This window comes from Lutra lutra, chromosome 11 (genome assembly GCF_902655055.1).
Source record: "Lutra lutra chromosome 11, mLutLut1.2, whole genome shotgun sequence".
Lineage (NCBI taxonomy): Eukaryota > Metazoa > Chordata > Mammalia > Carnivora > Mustelidae > Lutra > Lutra lutra.
Window position 1 is genome coordinate 53,702,956 of NC_062288.1, and position 22,567 is coordinate 53,725,522.

General features: G+C 38.1%; 1 protein-coding gene across 1 annotated transcript in view; it reads left to right on the forward strand.

Annotated features, from left to right (window-relative positions):
* The window catches only part of ABCB5 (ATP binding cassette subfamily B member 5), a 116,101-nt gene extending 111,119 nt beyond the window's left edge, over positions 1 to 4,982 (forward strand). Inside the window, 2 exon segments of the mRNA XM_047694740.1 lie at positions 2,292 to 2,438; positions 4,575 to 4,982. Coding sequence (XP_047550696.1) covers positions 2,292 to 2,438; positions 4,575 to 4,772 — 345 coding nt within the window. The 3' untranslated portion in view covers positions 4,773 to 4,982.
* Positions 4,983 to 22,567: the final 17,585 nt, after the last annotated feature.

Genomic DNA, 22,567 nt, shown 5'->3' on the forward strand with positions numbered 1-22,567 from the left:
ATTAATTTAGATTTTCAGTTTAAACAGGAGACTGAAAGGGCACCTGGATGGTTCAGCAGTTAGGTGTCTGCCTTCGGCTTGGGTCATGATCCCAGAGTCCTGGGATTGAGCCCAACGTCGGGCTCCCTGCTCAGTGGGGAGTCTGCTTCTCCCTCTGCCTGCAGCTGCCCCTGCTGTACTCTCTCTCTCTGTCAAATAAATAAATAAAATCCTTAAAAATAAATAAGTAAACAGGAGACTGAGGGGTGCCTGGGTGGCTCAGTTGGTTAAGCATCGGCTCAGGTCATGATCTCAGGGTCTCAGGGGCCTGGGATTGAGCCTCTAGTCAAGTCAGACTCCCTGCTAGTGAGGAGCCTGCTTCTCCCTCTCCCTCATAAAAATAAATAAACTCTTTAAATAGGAAAATGAAACTCTGTAGTTCATTTTTTTTTTTAAGATTTTATTCATTTATTTATTTGAGAGATGAGCACGCCTGCATGAGCAAGGGGAGGGGCAGAGAGAGAAGCAGGCTCTTCACTGAGCAGGGAATCCGATGTGAGGTTTGACCATAACCTGAGCCAAAGGCAGATGCTTAACCAACTGAACCACCCAGGTGCCCCTGTCATTCTAAATTAAAAAATGAAAACCTTTACTTCAAGTATCTGAAAATGTTTTTAATTTGGTATTGAGACAGGTGTATATTCACATTTATAATCTGTTCTGCTTAATGATGGACAAAATGACTTAATTTTATCTGATTCATTCTTGATGCTAATTATTTTCCTATAATCCAGAGAAGGCCAAGAAATGCAAAGTGATTTCTAAGCTAGTATTGTTATCTTCTTCAGCCACGCTAGAATAATCCATGTACAATTTAAGGTAGACTGGCAGAGTTACAATCCATTATCATTTCCACCCAATCCTCTCTCAATTTTTGGTTTAAGGTTGGATTCTCTCATTTGGATGGGAACTTTTTGGTATGTGGAAATGAATGGCATAGTTTTACCTGATTATTCTGCCCTGTGAGTCCAAATTTAATAAAATGTATGTTAGAAGGCAGGGGCCCCTCATGCTGGCAGTCCTATACAAAAGCACAGAGGAGATAAAGTCTGTTTTCTTTGGAGAGCATTCACTCAGAGAAGACACTTCTCCTGGGCTTTAGTAACTCAGATACCATTGTTTTATATAAAGGTAACAACTGTGTATTTTGAATTGAAAAATGAACTTTGAGGGGAAGTAGACACATTTATCATGTGCCTGTGGCTGTGTCACAGGCTCTCATGATACCGACTCTGCCCGAATGGTACCCCTTGAAGGCAGTCAGATGTGGAGGAAAAAGCAATTAATTCAAGCTCCTCTAAGGCACTAAGACAAAATAAACAGCATATTAATCACCTGCTGCATCTTCGCTATGATGCTGCTACAAGGCTCCACCTTTAGAAGGTTGTATAATTAGACTTGCTTTCCCAGTGGAGTCAGTCCATCCACACATTCTTGTCTGGATATCAGTAGCATATATTTGTTAGACAAGTGGCAAGGGGTACTAGAAAGCAGTGTGAAACCTTGGAGGGAAGAGAATCAATGGGACAATCTAGAAAGCAAGTGGGAGCCTGCTTGCACCGACTGAACTGACAGGTCATGATATAGCAGACTACAACAGCTTCAGGATACTCCTCTAGCAGTTTCTTTATTCTTCTGTAGAGGAAAACACTGGAGAAAATGTCATTAGTAAGTAGGAGGGCCGTGGAAACATTGGGAGTGGTAAATGTCCCTATTATGGCCTGAAAAGATGAACGGACTGTCTCTGGGCTCCAGCTTAATTTACTGCCAGGAGGATAACCTGCAGGACTGAGAACAGAATCCCAGGCCCTAGAGAGATGTGCCTCTAGAGGTTCGGTGAGAGCCAGAGTGAAGAAACCCAGTGATTTCCTTGTTTTTATATACTCTAAATCATTTTGACCTGAAAATAGAAGGTAATAGAATTTAATGCAAAAAGATTTCTGTTTACTGGGAACTTTCTTTTGCCAGTAATTTTTTTTTCTTATGCTTTAATTCAAACAATCCCTTTGTAGAAACATAATGGCAAAGTTCTGCTGTTTGTGATCCGCGTAGATATGTAAATGAGATGGTACTGTTTACTGCTGGTTTAGCATTTATTTGCAACAAAGCCCAAGAATAGATTTCAGCACTTGTTGGGACACAAATTTTCAAGAGTAGCAAAATTTGAAATATTTAGATGGTTCTCGCCCACAGTTGTCATGCTAATTTAAATAACCAAGCCTTGCTTTCTTAATTGCATGTTCCTGTAATAGAAATACAACACACAAGTTGGACTGAAAGGAACACTGCTTTCTGGAGGCCAGAAACAAAGACTAGCTATTGCAAGGGCCCTTCTCCGGAAACCAAAAATTTTACTGTTGGATGAGGCCACTTCAGCCCTTGATAATGAGAGTGAAAAGGTAACATTCTCTTATTTCTTCTCAGAATATTATATCAAATAAGAGAGTGGAGTATTGTGAAAGAAGTCAGGGTCAGTTTGGGACAAGAAAGACCTGGAGAGAATTATAGTCATAGGGTCACATGTTCTAATTAAAGTTTTGGCCTTTAAAAAAAGTAGAGGCTGGTTGGGAAGGTGGGAGGGAGTCGGGGCACAGGACATCTTATGTTCTAGAAAGGTTTTCGCATTTGGAATGATTTACCAGTAAAGGCACAATTCTTGAAATGTTTCTCCAGTCAAGGAAAAGGCCCAAGAAAGATAACTTTCCCATTTTATTATTATTCTTATGATACCAAACAAATCAATAAGGCAATCTGCATGCATAAAAGAATAATCTAGGGCTGCCCGGGTGGCTCAGTGGGTTGGGCGACTGCCTCCAGCTTGGGTCATGATCCCGGGGTCCCGGGATCGAGTCCCACATAGGGCTCCCAGCTCCACGGGGAGTCCGCTTCTCCCCCTGATCTTCTCCCCGCTCATGCTCTCTCTCACTGTCTCTCTTTCAAATAAATAAATAAAATCTTAAAAAAAAACCAACAAAAGAGTAATCTACACTGCAACGTCAGAGGCTGCTAGTTACTCCATCCTCTATAGACAGTCAGCTCTGAGAACAAAACAAGAAAGCAAAGAGATGTGACAATAGACCTATACTGCAAGCTCCTTCAGATGTTTAATTTTGTTATGTCCTTGTACTCTAGTAGTTTCTTGCACATAGTAAGCACTTACTTGTTAAATGAACATTGGTTGAATGAATGATAACTTAAAATTTACTAAGTGTCCATCATATGCTATTAGCTCAATCCTCACAAATTGATGAATTAGCTTATTAGCCATGTGTGTTTTATATATTATATATTATATGTTATATATATGTTATATATATATTATATGTTATATTATATGTTATAATATATATATATTATATGTTAACACACTAAGGCTTAGAAAAGTTAAGTAACTTCTCTGAATTTTAATAGAGCGTGTCTGATCTAAGAGCTTATGTGGTTAACCATCACACAATTGCTTTTGGAGATGATTATCATTCTTGACTTCTAAGTAGACAGTGTGTTATAAAAGAAAAAACCATGATTTTTGGAATCAGGCATACCTGAGCTGTAATCCAGGATTCATCGATTACTAGCATTACAACCTTGGTCAAATGACCTGGACTTTTCAAATCTCAGTTTATTCATAACAAAAATGAAAATATCCCCCATCTTATGGGGTTATTGCAGGGACTTAAATTAGATATCGATCATTTGATTGAATATTTTATATATTCAACAGATACTGGTTTTCAGCCTCCACTCTCATTTCTTCTGTACATTATAACCCATCATAGCTGAGACTTTAGTCAGGACAATTTTAAAGCTAAATTCTACCAAAATAAATAAATAAATCCTATGAGAAGAAATGAAGTAAGTAAATTAGGCATTCTAGAAATAAGTCAATCGGAGAAAGACAACTATCATATGATCTCCCTGATATGAGGAAGTCGAGAAGCAACATGGTGGGTTTGGGGGGCAGGAAAAGAATAAATGAAACAAGATGGGATTGGGAGGGAGACAAACCATAAGAGACTCTTAATCTCACAAAACAAACTGAGGGTTGCCAGGGGGAGGGGATAGGAAGAGGGTGGTTGGGTTATGGACATTGGAGAGGGTATGTGCTATGGTGAATGCTATGAAGTGTGTAAACCTGGCGATTCACAGACCTGTACCCCTGGGGCTAATAATACATTATATGTTAATAAAATTAAAAATTTAAAATTTAAAAATTTTTTAAAAATTAGGCATTCTACTTAGATGTGGAAATACTACTTTCTGACTCTGAGTTTGGAACCACCTACTTACATACAGACAACCATCTCATTTTTATTCATTATCACAAAAGCTTTTCTAATTAGAAGTCTAAATATATCTATAACTACTTTTTCTGGATTTCTATTGAGTATGGTGAATTTTTCACAAAGCAGAGCAGTTGCCTTTGGGGATAAACAAATACACAAAGAATGTTATTAGGTTACTTTTATCAATTTGATTTGGGTAAGTTTATTTGCATCTAAGTCAAGCTAGCAATCACAGGTCCTTTTCTCTTCCAGGTGGTTCAGTATGCCCTCAATAATGCCAGAAAGGGGAGGACTTGCCTAGTGGTTGCTCACAGACTCTCCACAATACAGAATGCTGATCTGATAGTGGTCCTGCACAATGGGAAAATAAAGGAAAAGGGAACTCATCAAGAACTCCTGAGAAATCGAGATATGTATTTTAAATTAGTAAATGCACAGTCAGTGCAGTGATGCTGTTGGAGTTAGCACATATTTTGATCTTTGTGTAATGCAAAGAATGTACTTAATAATTATCTGGCATGCTTTGATCTCTTTTATTACATGTATCAATACCTAGAATCATGCTATTCAAGTACAGACATGTTCTGTGTACACAACTTCTTCTCTTCAGATTTTTTTAAAGGAAACAAAATTTGCTGAACTCATGTGAGATAATGCCTGCATCCCTCCTTTGTAAAAATGTTCTGACCCATGTGTTTGTAAAGAAGTTTACTACAAAATGAATCTATATTCCTATAAACTTTGGCTTTAAAATTGGGAATATTCCAAGAGAGAAAAATTATCCAATTAACTAAATTGAAAGATTTAATAAAGAGAGAGATGTAGTTGGGCTGACATTGTAGGCAGAATGATTTTAACTTGGAGCCTCCAGCATTTTGTAACACATATCAAACCACTTTGCGCAAGTCCTAGTCTTCAGACCATAGGACTTTCTCCCATAATCTCTCTCTCAATGTTTCTTTTAATATAATATCCACTGTTTCCCAAAATTCTATTATATCCCTTTATTAGGGGGATACAGAGGATTACAATGTGAAATTTCTGGCAGAATTAGATAGTTATCTTCTAATTTACTAGTAAGTAAAATGCTACACATATCCATCCTGAAGATCTCATTATTCCAAGCTTTAGGTTTTGCAGAATAAATTACAGGCATATTTGTGTATGAACACTTACTTAAAATAAGAACTGGTTTTATTATTGGTGAAAAATTTTAAAAGCCATCTTCTATTATTCAATCAAGTAATTTGTTTAAATTTTACATGTACTTTATGTAATATATTATCTAAAATTTCAGTGTAAACAACAATATTGATAAACTGAGTCATATTTTCCACTTAAAGATGTAATTTCACCTAATGATATTATCTCTATTTTTAATTGTATTTTCTTCCATTTACAGTGACACAGCCAGCCTCTCTAAAATATATTCTACCAATAATCAGAAATATTGTGAAAAAAAACTAAAACCATTTGTGCATATGCCACTTTTTTTCTGCCACTTTAAGATTTTTTTTTTTTAATTTATTTGACAGAAATCACAAGTAGACAGAGAGGCAGGCAGAGAGAGAGGGGGAAGCGGGCTCTCCACTGAGCAGAGAGCCCAAGTGGGGCTTGATCCCAGGACCCCAAGACCATGACCCGAACTGAAGGCAGAGGCTTAACCCACTGAGCCACCCAGGCACCCCATATGCCACTTTTTTTGATGGAAAATAAAAATAGGAATCGGGGGGCTGAGAACAGATTTATTGTTTAGAAGCATTAGCATGAAAGCCTGGGGCTCCTTTTTTTTAAGTTCAATTTAATTAACATATACTGTATTATTAGTTTCAGAATTTAGATGAAGAATTAGATGTAGAATGTAGTGATTCATCAGCTGCATACAACACTCAGTGCTCATTACTTCAAGTGCCCTCCTTAATGCCCATCACCCAGTTACCCCATCTGCCTACCCCCTCCCCTCCAGCAGCCCTCAGTTTGTTTCCTACAGTTAAGAGTCTCATGATTTGCCTCCCTGTCTGTTTTTGTCTAATTTTTCCTTTCTTTCCCTTCTGTTCATCTGTTTTGTTTCTTAAATTCCACATATGAATGAAATCAGATTGTATTTGTCTTCCTCTGACTTATTTTACTTGGCATAACACTCTCTAGTTCCATCCACATCATAGCAAATGGCAAGATTTCATTCCTTTTGATGGCTGAGTAATATTCCTGTGTGTGTGTGTGTGTGTGTGTGTGTGTGTGTGCACAAGGACCACCTCTTCTTTATCCATTCATCTGTCAGTGAACATATGGACTCTTCCATATTTTGGCTATTGTGGATATTGCTGCTATAAACATTGGGTTGCATGTGCCCCTTCAAATCATTATGCTTGTATCCTTTGGGTAAATACCTAGTAGCATGGTTGCTGGGTCATAGGGTAGCTCTATATTTAACTCTTTGAGAAACCTGCCTACAATTTTCCAGAGTGGCTATACCAGTTTGCTTTCCTACCAACAGTGTAAGAGGGTTTCCCTTTCTCTACATCCTCGCCAATATCTGCTGTTTCCTGAGTTGTTAACTTTAGCCATTCTGACCAGTGTGAGGTTACGTATCTCATTGTGGTTTCAATTTGTATTTCCCTGATGCTGAGTGATTTGAGCATCTTTGCATGTGCCTCTTGGCCATTTGCATGTTTTCTTGGTGAGAAATGCCTGGGGATGTCTTCTGCCATGGCTACTTTGCTATTATACATGGATATAGAGATCTTAGTGGTTTCCATTTCCAGAGTAGGGTGGGCAGGAGGAAAAGCACAGTACTATATGGATATGCTTAAAAGCTTCAGAACAAGAGAACCTCTGGCTTCAATTCTGTAATCCCTCCTGGATTAGCAAATACAGGCATACTTCATTTTATAGAGTTTTGCTTTACTGCACTTCAGTATTACAATTCAATTTTTAAAGTAGGCTCCACACCTAGTGTGGGCCTTGAACTCATAACCCTGAGATCAAGAGTCATATGCTCTACCAACTGAGCTAGCAAGGCACCCTTCGATATTGCATTTTTTACAAGCTGAAGATTTGTGGCACCCCTGTATTTGGCAAGTCTCTTGGTACCATTTTTTAATAGCATTTGCTCACTTCCTGTCTCTGAATCACATTTTTGTAACTCTTGAAACATTTTAAACTTTTTCATTACTATTATTATATTTGTTATGATAATCTGTGATCAGTGATCTTCGATGTTGCTATTGTAATTGTTTTGGATCACCATAAACTGCATGCATTAAGATGGTGAATTTATTGATAGATGTGTGTGTGTTCTAACTGCCTCACCTACTGGCCATTCCCCCATCTCTTTCTGTCTCCTCAATCCCCTCTATTCCCTGAGATACAATATTGAAATTAGGCCAATAACCCTACAATGGGCATAAGTGGTCAAGTGAAAGGAAGAGTCACCCATGTCTTACTCTAAACCAAAAGCTAGAAATGATTAAGCTTAGTGAAGAATACTTGTCGAAAGCTAAGATAGGCCAAAAGCTAGGCCTCTTAAACCAATTAGCCAAGCTGGGAATGCAAAGGAAAAGTTCCTGAAGGCAATTAAAAGTTCTACTCCAATGAACACACCAATGATGATAAAAAAGAAAAAGTGAAACAGACTTATGGAGTAAATTTTAGTATTCTGAATAGAAGATCACACCAGCTACAACATTCCCTTAAACCAAAGACTAATCCAGAGCAAGATCCTAACTCTCTTCAATTCATGAAGACTAACGAAGCTATAGAAGAAGTTTGAAATTAGCAGAGATTGGTTCATAAGACTAAAGAAAAGAAGCCATCTCTATAACATAAAATTCCAAGGTGAGGGGTGTCTGGATGGCTGTCAGTTAAGCATCTGACTCTTGGATTTTGGCTCAGGCTATGATTTCAGGGTCATGACATCAAGCCCTGCACTGGGCTCCATGCTTAAGATTCTCTCTCTCCTTGTCCTTCTGCCCTTACCCTGCTCTCTCCTTCTCTCTTTCTCTCTCTCTCAAAAAAAAAAAAAAAAAAAAAAAAAAAGGCAAGGTGAAACAGCATGTGCTGATAAAGAATGTGTAGCAAGTTATCTAGCTAGAAGATCTAGCTCAGATAATTAATGGAAGTATCTACTAAACAACACATTTTCAATGTAAATGAAATGGTGTTATATTGAGAGAACACACCATGTAGGACTTTCATGGCTAGAGAGAAGTCAGTGTCTGTCTTCACCAACTGAGCCACCCAGGCTCCCCAAACCTTTTCCTTTCTTCATGTTAATTTTTATCAATCTAGATGGCAGAACCAAAGATAAAAGATGCTTTCTTTAATTTACTCAAGTGAAATTCATCCTAAAATGTGTAACATTTTAGTAGAACATACAAACTAAGGACTCAAGAGTACACCCCTAACTCTAAATTTAAGGTCCATTTATAGGCATCAGAGAAGTGCTAAGATGAGCATATTTTTAAGATTAGATCCAGAGCCTGCCTCAGAGTCTCAAAGAAGTTTGTTAACCAAAAAACAATAACCAAAAAAAGGTAGAAAAACATTGTCCTAGACCCCAAAAACCCAGTCTTTTTATATATAGAATTCATGAATAAAAATTATAAGCTTGAGGGGCACCTGGATGGCTCAGTAGGTTAGAGCCTCTGTCTTCAGCTCAGGTAATGATCCCAGGGTCCTGGGACCAAGCCCCGCATCATCGGGCTCTCTGCTCTGCTTCCCCCCCACCTCTCTATGCCTGCTTCTCTGCCTACTTGTGATCTCTGTCAAATAAATAAATAAAATCTTAAAAAAAAAAAAAAAAGCAGCAGCAGCAGCTACATCTCTTCCTGACGATTCACAGACCTGTACCCCTGAGGCAAATAATATATGTTAATAATTTTTTTAAAAAATAAGGAAAATAAACCCAAAGAGGGTTCAGAGAGTTTCCAGTTTGGTGAACATGTGGAGATTTGGGGAGAATGTGCACCTGGAGTGGGCACACAAGACCTGCACCCTTTCCCCCTACCTGGCCCTATGTAACGCTTCTTTCTGATTGTTCCTGAGTTAGATCCTTTTATAATAAACTAGTAATCTAGTTAGTTAAAAAAAAAATTATAAGCTTGAGGATGGATAGAACAATTAAATAAGTACAATAAATGTTAACTTATTTTCTCTGTTGCACTACAGTTTTAAAAAGGCACACACTCGGGGCGCCTGGATGGCTCAGTGGGTTAAAGCCTCTGCCTTCAGCTCAGGTCATGATCTCAGAGTCCTGGGATCGAGCCCCGCATCGGGCTCTCTGCTCAGTGGGGAGCCTGCTTCCTCCTCTCTCTCTGCCTGCCTCTCTGCCTACTTGTGATCTCTGTCTGTCAAATAAATAAATAAATAAAAATTTAAAAAAAAAAAAAGGCACACACTCTTGTCCTCATTGTTTTGGTCTCTTTTTAGTGTGTTTGGAAATTTCTGTATATAGTTAAAAGAAAGAGCTATTACTTTTCTAAATCAATTCAGCATAATCAGTGAGCTCTCTTTGTTATACACAGCAAAAAATTTAAATTTAAATTTACTTAATAATCAAGTAACTGTATTTGGAGGACAAACTAAATTAATCTCTGTCCCCACATAACAATTTGAGATGCAAATACACTGGGCTTAATTCCTGGTAAATACATATGAACACACACACTAAGGTTTAAGTTATTTAAACACACTTTGAGCATTTTCTATAATGCCTACATATTGTTAAATTTTTAAATAGTTAATTTTAGAATCATAAGGGCAGGATAATGGGGTAATTCTTTATCTTTTTCAAATCATAATTTTTCATTAAAGAAAGAACTCAAGGAATATTTTACTTTTGTTTTAGAATTACAAATAAGTTCTTAAATTATGACTGGGATTCATGATCATGCTCAAGGCTTATTTTTAACCCAAAGTATGAGTAGAATACAAAGTAGGCACTTAGTATTTGTTGAATTGATTTTTTAAATTTTTGAACAAAAGCAAATATATCATTTAAAATATCACTATAAGATACTGTTATCTATACTATAAGTCGAAGCTATATTACATATGATATATGTCCAATCTACTCACCCTTTTCTTCCTCCCTTCCTCCAACAACTCAAGAGTTTAAGACTTTTTTTTTTTAAGATTTTATTTTTGGGCGCCTGGGTGGCTCAGTTGGTTGGACAACTGCCTTCGGCTCAGGTCATGATCCTGGAGTCCCGGGATCAAGTCCCACATCAGGCTCCCAGCTCCACGGGGAGTCTGCTTCTCTCTCTGACCTTCTCCTTGCTCATGCTCTCTCTCACTGTCTCTCTCTCAAATAAATAAATAAAATAAAATCTTTAAAAAAAAAGATTTTATTTTTAACTAATCTCTTCACCCAACATAAGACTTGAACTCATACCTGAGATCAAGAGTCATGTACTCTACCAAATGACCAGCAGGTGCCTCAGGAGTCTAAGACTTGTTAGTGGTTGTATTTAAGCGTTTCTTTCTAGTACATACATATCACCTATATATTACAAAACTTCAAGCTTTCTAATTTCTCATTTAGAATTACGTAAAAAACTTTAAAAACTTAGAATTAATTAGTAATTGAGTAAAACAGACTTTACTCTTGGACACTATTTCTTCAATGTCCATAAAATATTAAAATTTTAAAATAGAACTTCTTGTCCAGCTACTACAGCTCATTCAAATCAGAGTTATCTATGATGACGATGAATGAATAAACATACTTTAAAGGTCAATACTATGGCTTCATGCATCCAGAGACCAAAACATCTGGCTAATTCAATTAACAAACTATAAAAATCTCAAGTTATTTTTTTGGTTATCCTATAAACTTATTTAAGAGAGAGAGAGTGCACACAAGAAGGGGGAAAGGGCAGAAAGGGAGTAGAGAGAGAATCTCTAGCAGAGAACTAGTTGTTTTTCCAAAATTCTTCTGTAAAATGATAGCATAAATTCTGCCACTTCTTATTATTAATCTGCCACTTCTTATTATTAATCTAGTACTAATAAAAGGAAACTAATTTTCAAATCCTAGTTTAAGGAAACTGTATGGTATGAAGTCTTGAAGAGACTTTCTGCTTCCAGAGCCAGCACTTTTTTTTTTTTTTTAGACTATTTATTTATTTGACAGAGAGAGATCACAAGCAGGCAGAGAGGCAGGTAGAGAGAGAGGAGGAAGCAGGCTCCCTGCTGAGCAGAGAGCCCGATGCGGGGCTCGATCCCAGGACCCTGAGATCATGACCCGAGCCGAAGGCAGCGGCCTAACCCACTGAGCCACCCAGGTGCCCCAAGAGCCAGCACTTTTTTCCCCAAAATGTTCTTCATTGGCCCAAACCATCTACCTTATTTTGCAGTCAAGTGGACTCTCATTCAAAAAAGGGTATAACCATGGGGCGTGCACAGGTGGCTTAGTTGGTTAATTAAGCAGCTGACTTCTACACAACCTGGAGGTCCTGGGATTGAGCCCCAGGTGGGGTCCCATGCTCAATGGGGAGTCTACTTGTCCCTCTCCCTCTGCCCCTTCCCCTACTTGTGCTTTCTCGCTCTCAAATAAATAAAAATCTTTAAAACAAACAAAAAAGGGTATAATGATAGAAGGACAATTCACGACAAAAGAAATTAAAGTAGCAAATAAACAGATGGAAAAAAAGTTTAGGAACCTAAAATTTGCAACTTAAAGCAATAATGAAATTTATGTCTTATTAATCAAACAAAGATTAAGAATTCAGTGCATTTAAAGCTCTTTCAACCCCTGTTTCCTGGAGTATAAATGGCTACATACTTCCAGGACAGTAATCTGGTAATCTCTATTTAGAGCCTTTTTTTTTTTAAATGTATGTATGTAATTGCTCCATTCATGTGGAGCTTGAACTCACAACTCCCAAATCAAGAGTTGTACGTACTTCCAACTGAGCTAGCCAGGCACCCTTCTATCCAAAGCCTTTAAAATGTTCTTATTCCTTAAGAATTCCTTTCTCCTCTAGTATCCTAAGGAAATAATCAGAAATTAGAACAAAATGTGCATAAGGATGTTCAATCATTAGGAAACAACTAAATGCCCAGTACTAGGGAAGCAGGTAAAATTTGGATATATGTGGCCCATACAGTATTTTATAACCATTTAAAATTATGTTTGCATATAATTTATATAGTGAGGGAAATTTATTTTAGGATTAGGAAAAAAGCAGTTACACTCTTGTACATATATGTAAGAAAAAAATCACATAGGAAAAAAGATTATAAATAAAGACAGCTGTTACATCTCAGAAGTAGGGTTAAGGTAATTTGTTTCCTCCGCTTCACAATTTCTTATGCTTTCTAGAATATCTACAGTGAGCATCTAATTGTTTCTAAAGGAATGAATTTTAAAACTTTTATTGAAATGGAACGTATTTGGATTAGAATGCAAATAATGTGATTTGGCAAATTTGCACTTGTTTGTGAATGCCTCTCAGAATTCAGAGGGGTAATTATATTTTAAAAAATATTTTATATTTTAGGGGCACCTGGGTGGCTCAGTGGGTTAAGCCACTGCCTTCGGCTCAGGTCATGATCCCAGGTCCTGGGTTCGAGCCCCACATCGGGCTTTCTGCTCAGCAGGGAGCCTGCTTCCTCCTCTCTCTCTGCCTGCCTCTCTGCCTACTTGTGATTTCTCTCTGTCAAATAAATAAATAAAATCTTTAAAAAAATATTTTATATTTTAAAAAATGAATTGGTTTTAGAAAACAAAATGAAGGACAAAAAAGGTAGAATGATTTGTGGGAACCTAGTAACAATTTAATTTTCCAAGGAACACTCATCAACCCAGCCTCCAAAACAAGTTTGCCTAAACTTACTACTTACCAGTTTCTCTGAACCTCACAGTAATAACTGTGTTGCCTAGTGAAAGCAGAAGCATTGGGTGCTTGATAAATTTCCTATGTATAGATATAAATGGCATATATTGTTTTTAATGATTTATCTGATTGGTATACATGGCCTGTTAATATGTTTTTACTTTCTGAGTTGTGTGAAGGCAAAATGAATAAACCTTAGATGCCAGGTTTGTTCTCTTCCTTACCCCTTATTAGCCTGTACTGTTTTATATAAGCTACATAGAATTTTACCAATCGTTTCTAGGGATAATCACAAACGGTAACTTCGAAAGACAAGAAATTACTGGAAAATTAACAGCAAAATGAATCATAAGAAAGAAAACTATTATGAGAAAATGTCATTAATAAATTTGTGGATATTACCACTATTTCCTATAGCAATGCTTCCACAGAAGGGAAAACAAACTCTCCCAGGATAGAGAACTTTAACTTCTGACTCTTTAGTTATAATTTATGGAATACCTAGCAAGGGAATTTGATATACAGTACTGCTGCTACAACTTATACATGACTTCTAGAAATAATAGGTGTCCATGTTTGTGCAGTTTAATTAAGTCAGAGTTAAGCCAGGACATGGGTGTAAAGTACCTAGAATTTATATGACTAAAACTTCAGTATGGGGGTCTCACCTACAAGGATCTAATGAGTAGAAATTAAGATTTTTAAAGATACCTCCCTCTTTATAGCATTAATATTACAAAGAAGTGTGGAGATGATGACCAGCAAACATCAGCATAATAATACTTTCTTAAAGTTAGCTAAATATAATATCTTAGAATGCAGGATAGTACTAGTATTCTAATGCATAAGGATAACTCAGAAAGAAACCAAATGAGCTGAAAAATAAGAAACACAAAAGAGTAATAGGAAAACCAATTTTATAATTTCACCCTGCAGGTAACAAGTAAATCCTAATTTCATTATGTTCTTAGCATTTCCATGAATAGGTGCGAGTTATTTTGTTTTTTATGTTGTCTTTTTGTTAACATTGTCTTTATGGATACATAAATTTCATTTGAAAAAATGAAAAATCAAGACATCCAGTTAAATTTGAATTTCAAAAAAACAACAAATCATGTTTAGTATAAGCATGTTGCAAATATTGCATGGGGCATACTACTACTAAAAAGTTACTTCTTGTTTATCTAAAATTCGCATTTCACTATGTATCCTGTATTTCATTTGGCAACCCTAAGTATAGTAAAACACATTCTAAATAAAGAACACTTTCCTTTTTTAAAATGAAACTCCTTATAATCTTACTTATGACAAAAACCCATGCAAATGTATTGCTCCTATAGGATTTATATTTATCTGTGCTTAAAAAAAGAAAAAAGACAACCATTAGGTTTTAATGCTTTCTATACTGTAACAAACTAGTTCCTTAGCAAAAATAACGCTAAAATTTAATTTGAAAAATATGGTGGGACTAAATAGAATCATTAGATTACTTGTATTTTGTAGTCACTACATTAAGGACAATAATAATGAGCCAATAAATCATTCAAAACTATAGAATAAAAAATAGGTCTAGGCTACAAAGCAAACACTGCTAAGAATAAATTTTTGATAATTTGAAATGAAACTGTCAAATGTTCAAAATTTAATCTGATGCTTCCCTACATGAAAAAAAATGAGCTAGTTATGTTTTCTTGTATTTTAATTAACTATGAAAGAAATAAAAACTTCCATTCTAAGAAACTAAGCTTTAAAGGCATATCCCTGAGGAATAGGTTTCCATGTAACTTATTCTTATGTACTGTCTGCCTAGGCAAGTTGACCAAAAAGAAGTCAGCAGTTTCCTAAACTATAGCTTGTAACTGACGTGCCATGCAACATCTGTTGACTTTCACTCTTTATTTTTAAAAAATTATATACCAATATTGATTTCTTAGGTTTGATAAATACACCATAGTAACATAAAATGATAAAAGGGAAAACTACCAAGACTCACAGTACTATTTTTATAATTTTTCTATAAATCTAAAATAATTTCAAAATGGAAAGTTTACTTTAAAAAATGAAGTAAGAACCATACAGCTGCTTTCGGACTATAATACAAGGAGTTCCAAAACAACTTCACAGATATAAATACCATTTCTTTGCAAGAGGGGCCACTACTACACTCCTCTTATGAAATTAAAATTTTCTCTGCAAAACAACAGGTGGAATTTTAAGAATGGAACACATCACTGCTTCTGATTTTCCTGAATATATATACAAAAAAACTCAAATAAACATATCACTAAGCAAAGTATGTTCACACTTAATAATTATACCATATACTAAATAAATTATATCATTTGATTTCTACAAACTATATGCAACTAAAAAATATGTGATGTTCTATTGCCAAAATATTTACAAGGTTATTTTACTTCTTGCTGTTCATTACCATTACAACATTCAATTGTGATAACGAACTAAAATATGTTACTATTGAAAGCATAGGAAATAAAATATATGTGTACCTTACTCAAACTTAACTACTGCAGCTTTAAGCCACATAGTTATTTATTAGAAGAAAGAGCAAAATTTAACATGTCTCACAGTGCAAAAGCTACTGAAATGTTAGTACAAAAGCTACTGAAATGTTACCACAAGAACCTTATTAAAGTTGGGAGAAATAGAATTTAATGTTATTAAAATGATTATTTTCCCCTAAATAGAAACATTGTTTTTTAAATAGAAACTTTATATATCTTCAGACAAATTCTATTAAAGAGCATTTTTATGACTTCATATTTTTAAAACATTACTAAATCAAGGTGAATATCTTTTAAATACATTACCACCTGTCACCAGGTTCCCCCTCCCTTACAAAGTCCATTGTTTGTTAAATTGAAAGGGGAAAGAAACTGCTTATGAAAAAAAAAAAAAAAAAGCCAAAATAAGGGATAGGTATGTAGGAGAGAAATGAAGCATTGATCAGTGTAGAAGAATGAGCACAAAACTTCCTGAAATGATAGGAAACCTGATGATAGGGTACCTGCATAATTAGGGACATTAAATTGGGTGCAAAATTGCACAGTACAAATCCTTTACTTTCAGCTGAACTACACAATCATCTGAAATCTAGGGGGGAAAAACATCTACTTTCTTTCTTCTATTTCATTGCTTAAAATGGAGCGGCTAAAACTTAAAGCTGGAAGGATCAGTTCCCTCAAAGACGTAAAGATAACCCTAGGTGAATTATTGAGTTTTTTTTTTTTCAACATTCACATAGAGTACAGAGTGAAACGTGCATAATGTAAATCAACTCATTGTTTGCGCCCTTTCAAATTAGTTGCCAAAAGAAAAGTGAAAACTTGATAAGCAGGCTCCAATTTCTATGTGTTGATTTAGAAATCTTAAAGCTGGTGGGAGCTTAATTCATTTAAAGAAAGAAATTTAAAGGGACGAAAAGTAAACAAGGAAAATGCTATGCAATGAAACACTGATGTGAATGGGGCAGAAAGGATTTTCTTTAAAAAACAAAATAACAGAGTTCCATTGTGCTTTTAAATTACAAATTTAGGTTTATTTGATTTAGTTTAAGTATCAAAATGTATCAAAAATATCAAAACTTTTGAGTATCAAAATGTCATCATCCATTTAAATATTCAAATAGTTGAATGTAGTTTCTCAATATCTTGTGGGGGGAATTAAAAACCAAAATCTTAAAAATTAACTTCACATTTTCTAATAGGTAGATGATTATTCTGAATAAAGTAACAAAGACATTTTTTTCTTTTAACCTATCCCCCCATGAAAAGTCCGTTTCTGAACTTGCAAACTAGATCCGTTCAGAACACTGCAGCAGCTCCCAGTTTGACCCTTTTTCTCAGGATTCAAGCAAAAACGCCGACTCACTAAACTAAGTGAAGAGAAATGAAAAGACTAAATTCAGATATTCGGAGACAAGTCCCTGGTGGCTCATCTGCCCTCCTTCCAGGAAACTGCGTCCCTAGCTTTCATCAGTGTGTACTTTGTCTTAATAGGTATGCATGTTTAATCATCAAAGCAAATATTTTCTACCCTTAAAATGTAAGATCTTTAGTAGAGATTTAAAAATTATTTTAAAACCACAGATAAATTTAAATGGAAAATGTGAGGCCAAACTGCTTTGCAGGGGCAAGAAAAGGTGAGAGCAGGGAAGGACTATCATTTGCACTGAGATCTGAAAGACACTTGTAGCTTACTTGAGAAGCTTCATTTAGCATTGAGCGTACCGGGAAATTCTGTTCCTGGTGACAGCGCAGTGGGAATTCCCACTCCAACAACCCATGAAATGTTACTGCATAATTATTCACCTTCTGAGGCCCATTAGAACTTATCAGTAAAGAAAGAAATTTAATTTAAACTCACCCCTCTGTGCTAAAGAATGACTGGGACATGAGATCAAAGCGCAAAGCTCTGTCCTCCAGTGGTTTGCAACACCTAGGCACAATAGGGTGAGAGGACGAGGCATTCCAGCGCTTCCCGGCTTTCCGGACCCCGGAGAGAGGGGTGGGAACATGGGCTCGAGTCGCCAGCTAGTTTGAGGGAGGAGGGTAGTGGCGGCTCCAGAGGTGGTCGCCTCAAGTATATTCTGGGGCTTCTTGCCGGCCAGAATGTTTCTCTGTCGGAGGCCACAGGGGCTTGGCACTCGAGGCCCTCGCTGCAGACCTGATAGGTCATTCCCCCGCCTCACCCTCTACCGAGATACACGTCAGCTGAGTTCCCAGATTTAACCACAGGCGCTAGGAGGCTGGAGCCGTATCCTGCGCAGGTGTTCTGTTCTGAGAACTCCCCAGCGTACAAAGTGGAATCCACAAAGTGGATCCACACCTGTACGATGAACTTCCACGAGGAGAGGGTCTAAGTCCTAGAGGCGCGTAAGGGAGGAGCGGTAGAGAGGTTTACCAGGAGCCGGCTCCTCTCCTCAGGCCGCTCATGGAACTGCAGGTACTTTCTCCAAGTAAAGCACTTGAAAGGGTGCTCTTGTCCTTCCTTTCCTTCAGTTGTTCCCCAAATATGGGGCATAGAGAATGTTGCTAGTACTCCCCAAATATCCACCTGACCAAAGTGTCAAGAGGCAAAGAGGGAGAAGAAAGCCCAAGAGAAGTCGCTGGGTTTTAGGTGCAACGCGGTAAAGAAAAGTTGAGTATTGTTCAACAGGTACAATGATTCTCGTTCTCTCTCTCTCAAAAGATCTATTTTTAAATCTATAGCTATAGCTATTTCTCTATCTATCTAATGTTCCCCTAAGTAGTCAATGAGGTGGCTATACTGTTCTTTCATTCCCCAAATCAAATAGGGCAGTTTTTTCACAGCCAATCAGACTTGGTTTTGCGTCCTTTATGATAACAGCGTGGGTGAAGTGCTCAAGTTCCTTGATTTGAGTCTGGCAAGCCAATAATAAAATGACAAGACTAAAACTTCCCGCGGAAGGAGAACGCTGCACTTGGTAGAACGCCGCGACGGCTGGGGGCAGGTGAGAGTGAATGCAGCAGTTTGGCCAAGAAAAGAACACTGAAGGTGAAGAAGGGCAGGCAGACGTCGCTAAGAGAAGCTTGGGAAGAACGACCTGGGCGCGTCCTTGCCGCGGAAGACCCGGATGGCACTGGCAAGACGCGCAGCAGGGCCTGCCACCCTGGGATAAGGTGGGACAGAAAGGCTGCGAGGTGTAGGCACTCGCGGATGCTGAGAATTTGGAGAGCGAGGAAAGGAAAGGCAAACCCCCACCCCACATCGACCCGGGCTTCTTTAGAGAGCAGGGAGGTGAGCTCCGCAGAGTCTCACTGCCGGGACTCCCACGGTCGGTTCGCGCAAGGCCAAAGGCCCTGGGAAGCGCGGGTCGCATCCCGCAGGGGAGGCAGACGCTCGGCGCGCTGCAGAGCGAGCGCCGGGCGCATGGTGGCGCTCGTTGTCCGCGCAGCCGGCGGAGGCGCCCGCTCCGCCTTTGTGTGCAAGGGCACTACGCAGGCGGCTCCGGCCCGCAGCTTCGGGGTACAGTGGGTGGGGGTCGGGGCTCGAGGGGAGATCCCAGACTGCGGCCCCATCCTTCGCTGCAACCCGCGAGTGGACGATGTGGCTCGCCCGATCAGAACTCCTCCCGGGGGGGTCTCGGAATGTCTTTCTGAGGGCAGCCGGCAGGTCAAGGAGCGAGGAGGAAAGAGGAGGTAGAGTTTAGAAAGGCTGGGAAATTCTCCCAGGTTCAAAACCTCCCCCTGAATTCACAAAAAAAGAGAATGAGGGCAACTTTGGGTAGCCCAGACCTCAGCTGAGAGCTCTGCAGGGGAAGCAGAGGGCGCCTCCGCCGTTCCTCCCGCGCACCAAGAAGTGCTTGCCTGAGAAGCAAAGTTAGGGAGTGGGCTTAAAGGAAGCCCCCCTAGATGGGCTTAAAAGAATGCCTTTAGAACGGCACTGAAAAGCGGCAGCTTTGAGCGGGCGCTTTATTCCTGGCTCTCAATCACCCCAGGCTCTCCTCGCTGTCCCTAGAGCTCTGGAAGCCCCGACAGTCCTTAGGAACCAAAGCTAAATGTATAAGGCTGCTTCCTCACCGCCAGGAGACTCCGCAGAAAATTAAATTAAATTAAACACGCGTCCAGGGACCAAAGAAAATAGATTTCCCCCCTCCCCCACGCTACAGCAAATCAACACTCCTGCGCACCGGGAATGCTGCGAACCTAAAGAGATGGCCACTGACGCGCATCCCCTTAAACTGCAGCGGCTGGAGCCCAGGATAGCAAGGAATTACCGGCTTTCCTTTAATCCGGAAGCAGGGAATAAATAGGGCGCAAGCAAATTCCGAATCTCATTTTTAAACAACAGCAACAACTATCTAACAAGCAAAGTCCTCAAAAGATGCCACCCAGAGACAGTCCTAACTTAAAAATGAGTACACCATTGCTTTACACCTCACTCCTTTTGATTCCTTACTTAACACGATTTTCTTTTTTCTAGATACAGGGATAGAGTTAATCTGCTGGACAATTTTTTAAATAAAGAAAGGCAGGCAACTGTGGAAATCTTTTTTTTTTTTTTTTTTTTTTTTTTTTTTTTTTTTTTTTTAAGAAAGCGTTGATCATACCTGAGTTTTTCTTAAGAGTGCGGGGAGAAATAATAATGCCTGTCTGGATAGACGCAGCAAAAAACAGCAGGAATATAAAAACCCCCGTTTATTCAAAATACCTACATCAAATTAACCCCTCTTTGAGACTATTCATATGAAAAATAGAGCAAAATGTAGACCTTCTTTCATTATATCTATCTCCACCACCTTAGGCAACCAGAGAGTAATCACATCTACAGTTTTGTTCCTCTAAATTTCCTGCCTTAATTTACCAACCTAAAAGATCATCTGACCTTTGAGCTAATCCTACAAAATAAAATATTTAATTTAAAGAAATTCCTCCACAGGCCTTCTGTAACATTCCATTCAGTAATGTCACCAAAAGATCCACAGGGAGATGAAAATGTTGATGGCAGGATTATCGATCTGCCCACTCATGAGTCCAGTCTCATCATTTGCTTGTCTTTAATTTTTAATTTCAGCATTTTCTCCCCAAGGGGAAGCCCAGTTGGGAAGTTATACCAAGACTGGGGTAAGAATAAAGTTGAAGGAAGGCAAAACCATTTAGGAACTTCTTCTAATGTCAGTTGCTAAGGGAAAGGAACTCATCACATTGGCTTGAATTAAGCTTCTGGCATAAAATATTTTTGTTGATAGTCCAATGTCAGCAAGTCACAGATCCTAAGATGAAGAAGATCAGAGAGAGCAAGAGAGAGAAATTGAACAGCAAAGGATAAAGCAAGGTGGAGAAGAAAGTTTGGGGAAGAAACAAGGCACATCAACCGAAAGGCTGGGCTGAGCCATAGCCCTGTTCCCATCTCTGGAGGGTGCACTGATAAAACCCCCTGACCTCTGGGTCAACAACTAGTTTAACTCTACCTTGATCTGAAGACTGGGAATCTTGTCTCTTGGTTCAAACTGAGATCCAGCCTTTGGTTTCATTTGTGTGAGCCTTCAGGCACTGTTAAGAGGTGCTTTACCACAGACAAAGCAGAGAGAAATCACAAATTTGCACCTTATCTTCCATCCTCTGAAAAGAGGATGTTCATCTCCAAAAGGGAACCCGGCCAACCCTCCACAATGTGAATCTAGAAATACCACTCAATAAGCATCAAACAAAATAAACCAGAACTAGAAGGGCAAGGAGGAGGTGAAGGAGAAAAGCGAAAGTTTGCAATCTGTCCCCCTTCAATGACCCGCAAAGAAACCTTCCAAACAGTATCTCTCCTTGTCATGACCCACTTCTTAAGTCAAATGTGATTTTGTATGTAGTGCAACTTATATTATAAATGCATCAAGCAGCTTTCCTCTTACCTGCCACTACATTTAACTCCTTCAGAGCCGCTTTCTCCGAGTCCCTCGGCATTGCAACTTTCAATAAAAAAGAAACAACACTTAAACTGTGTTCTGCGTGTTAGTCCTAGGAAGAAAGTGACAGAAAGAGACTATTTTACTTTTTTAAAACCATTACTTAGAGCTTTAGTATACCAAAGAATCAGGGCTAACCTTGCTTGCCTAAAACCATAGGGATTGGAGGTCTCAGGTACCTGCATAGACAACAGGATTAAGGCAGTCTGCTACTTGGGTCCAAACTGAATTATTCTGAAATATTTTATCCCTAATTGTTTTTTTTCCTCCTGAGTTTACAATATTCACAGCACTCTGTATTTTCACTTTTTTCTATGGATAATAATGACTTTATAGAAATTTCAATGGAAATTTTTCAGGTCAAGAAGTACACCAAGATTGAACTTGGGGTGGAGAGAATGCAAACAGAAAGAAAGAAGGTAAACTTAGAAGAATCTGAACACACTAACTTTTTATTCAGTTTGATTCAAAATAATAATATTAATCTAATAGTGAAATAGTTTGATATAACATCAATCAACATTTAAAGTATTTTATGTTTCAAAGTATGGCTCAAGGAACACTCATTGCTTAAATGCACTTAGACATAACAAGACAATATTTTTTTATTGGCATCATTGACACCTATGAACAATAGCCTAGTAAATAGATTAAGGTTTAACCTTCCTTTTCTTTGGTGGCTGTTTAGAGACTTTAAAAGAACAGATAACTCATTTCAACAGGAATCTACTACTGATATTTACCTCTACATAATCTTTAGCTAAGACAGGGAATGCCAAAAACAAGCTTTTGTTAGCTTGACCTCCTCCACCCCCTAACAACAAAAGTTATCCCCAAACCCATGTTTTTATTTTAGATGTATTGATCTACCAATGTAAGGCTTGGCCTTTTAAATACCAAACACAATCAATGGCCAACAACCTGACTCCTTCTGGAGAGAAGGAAGCAGAACAGGGAAATTT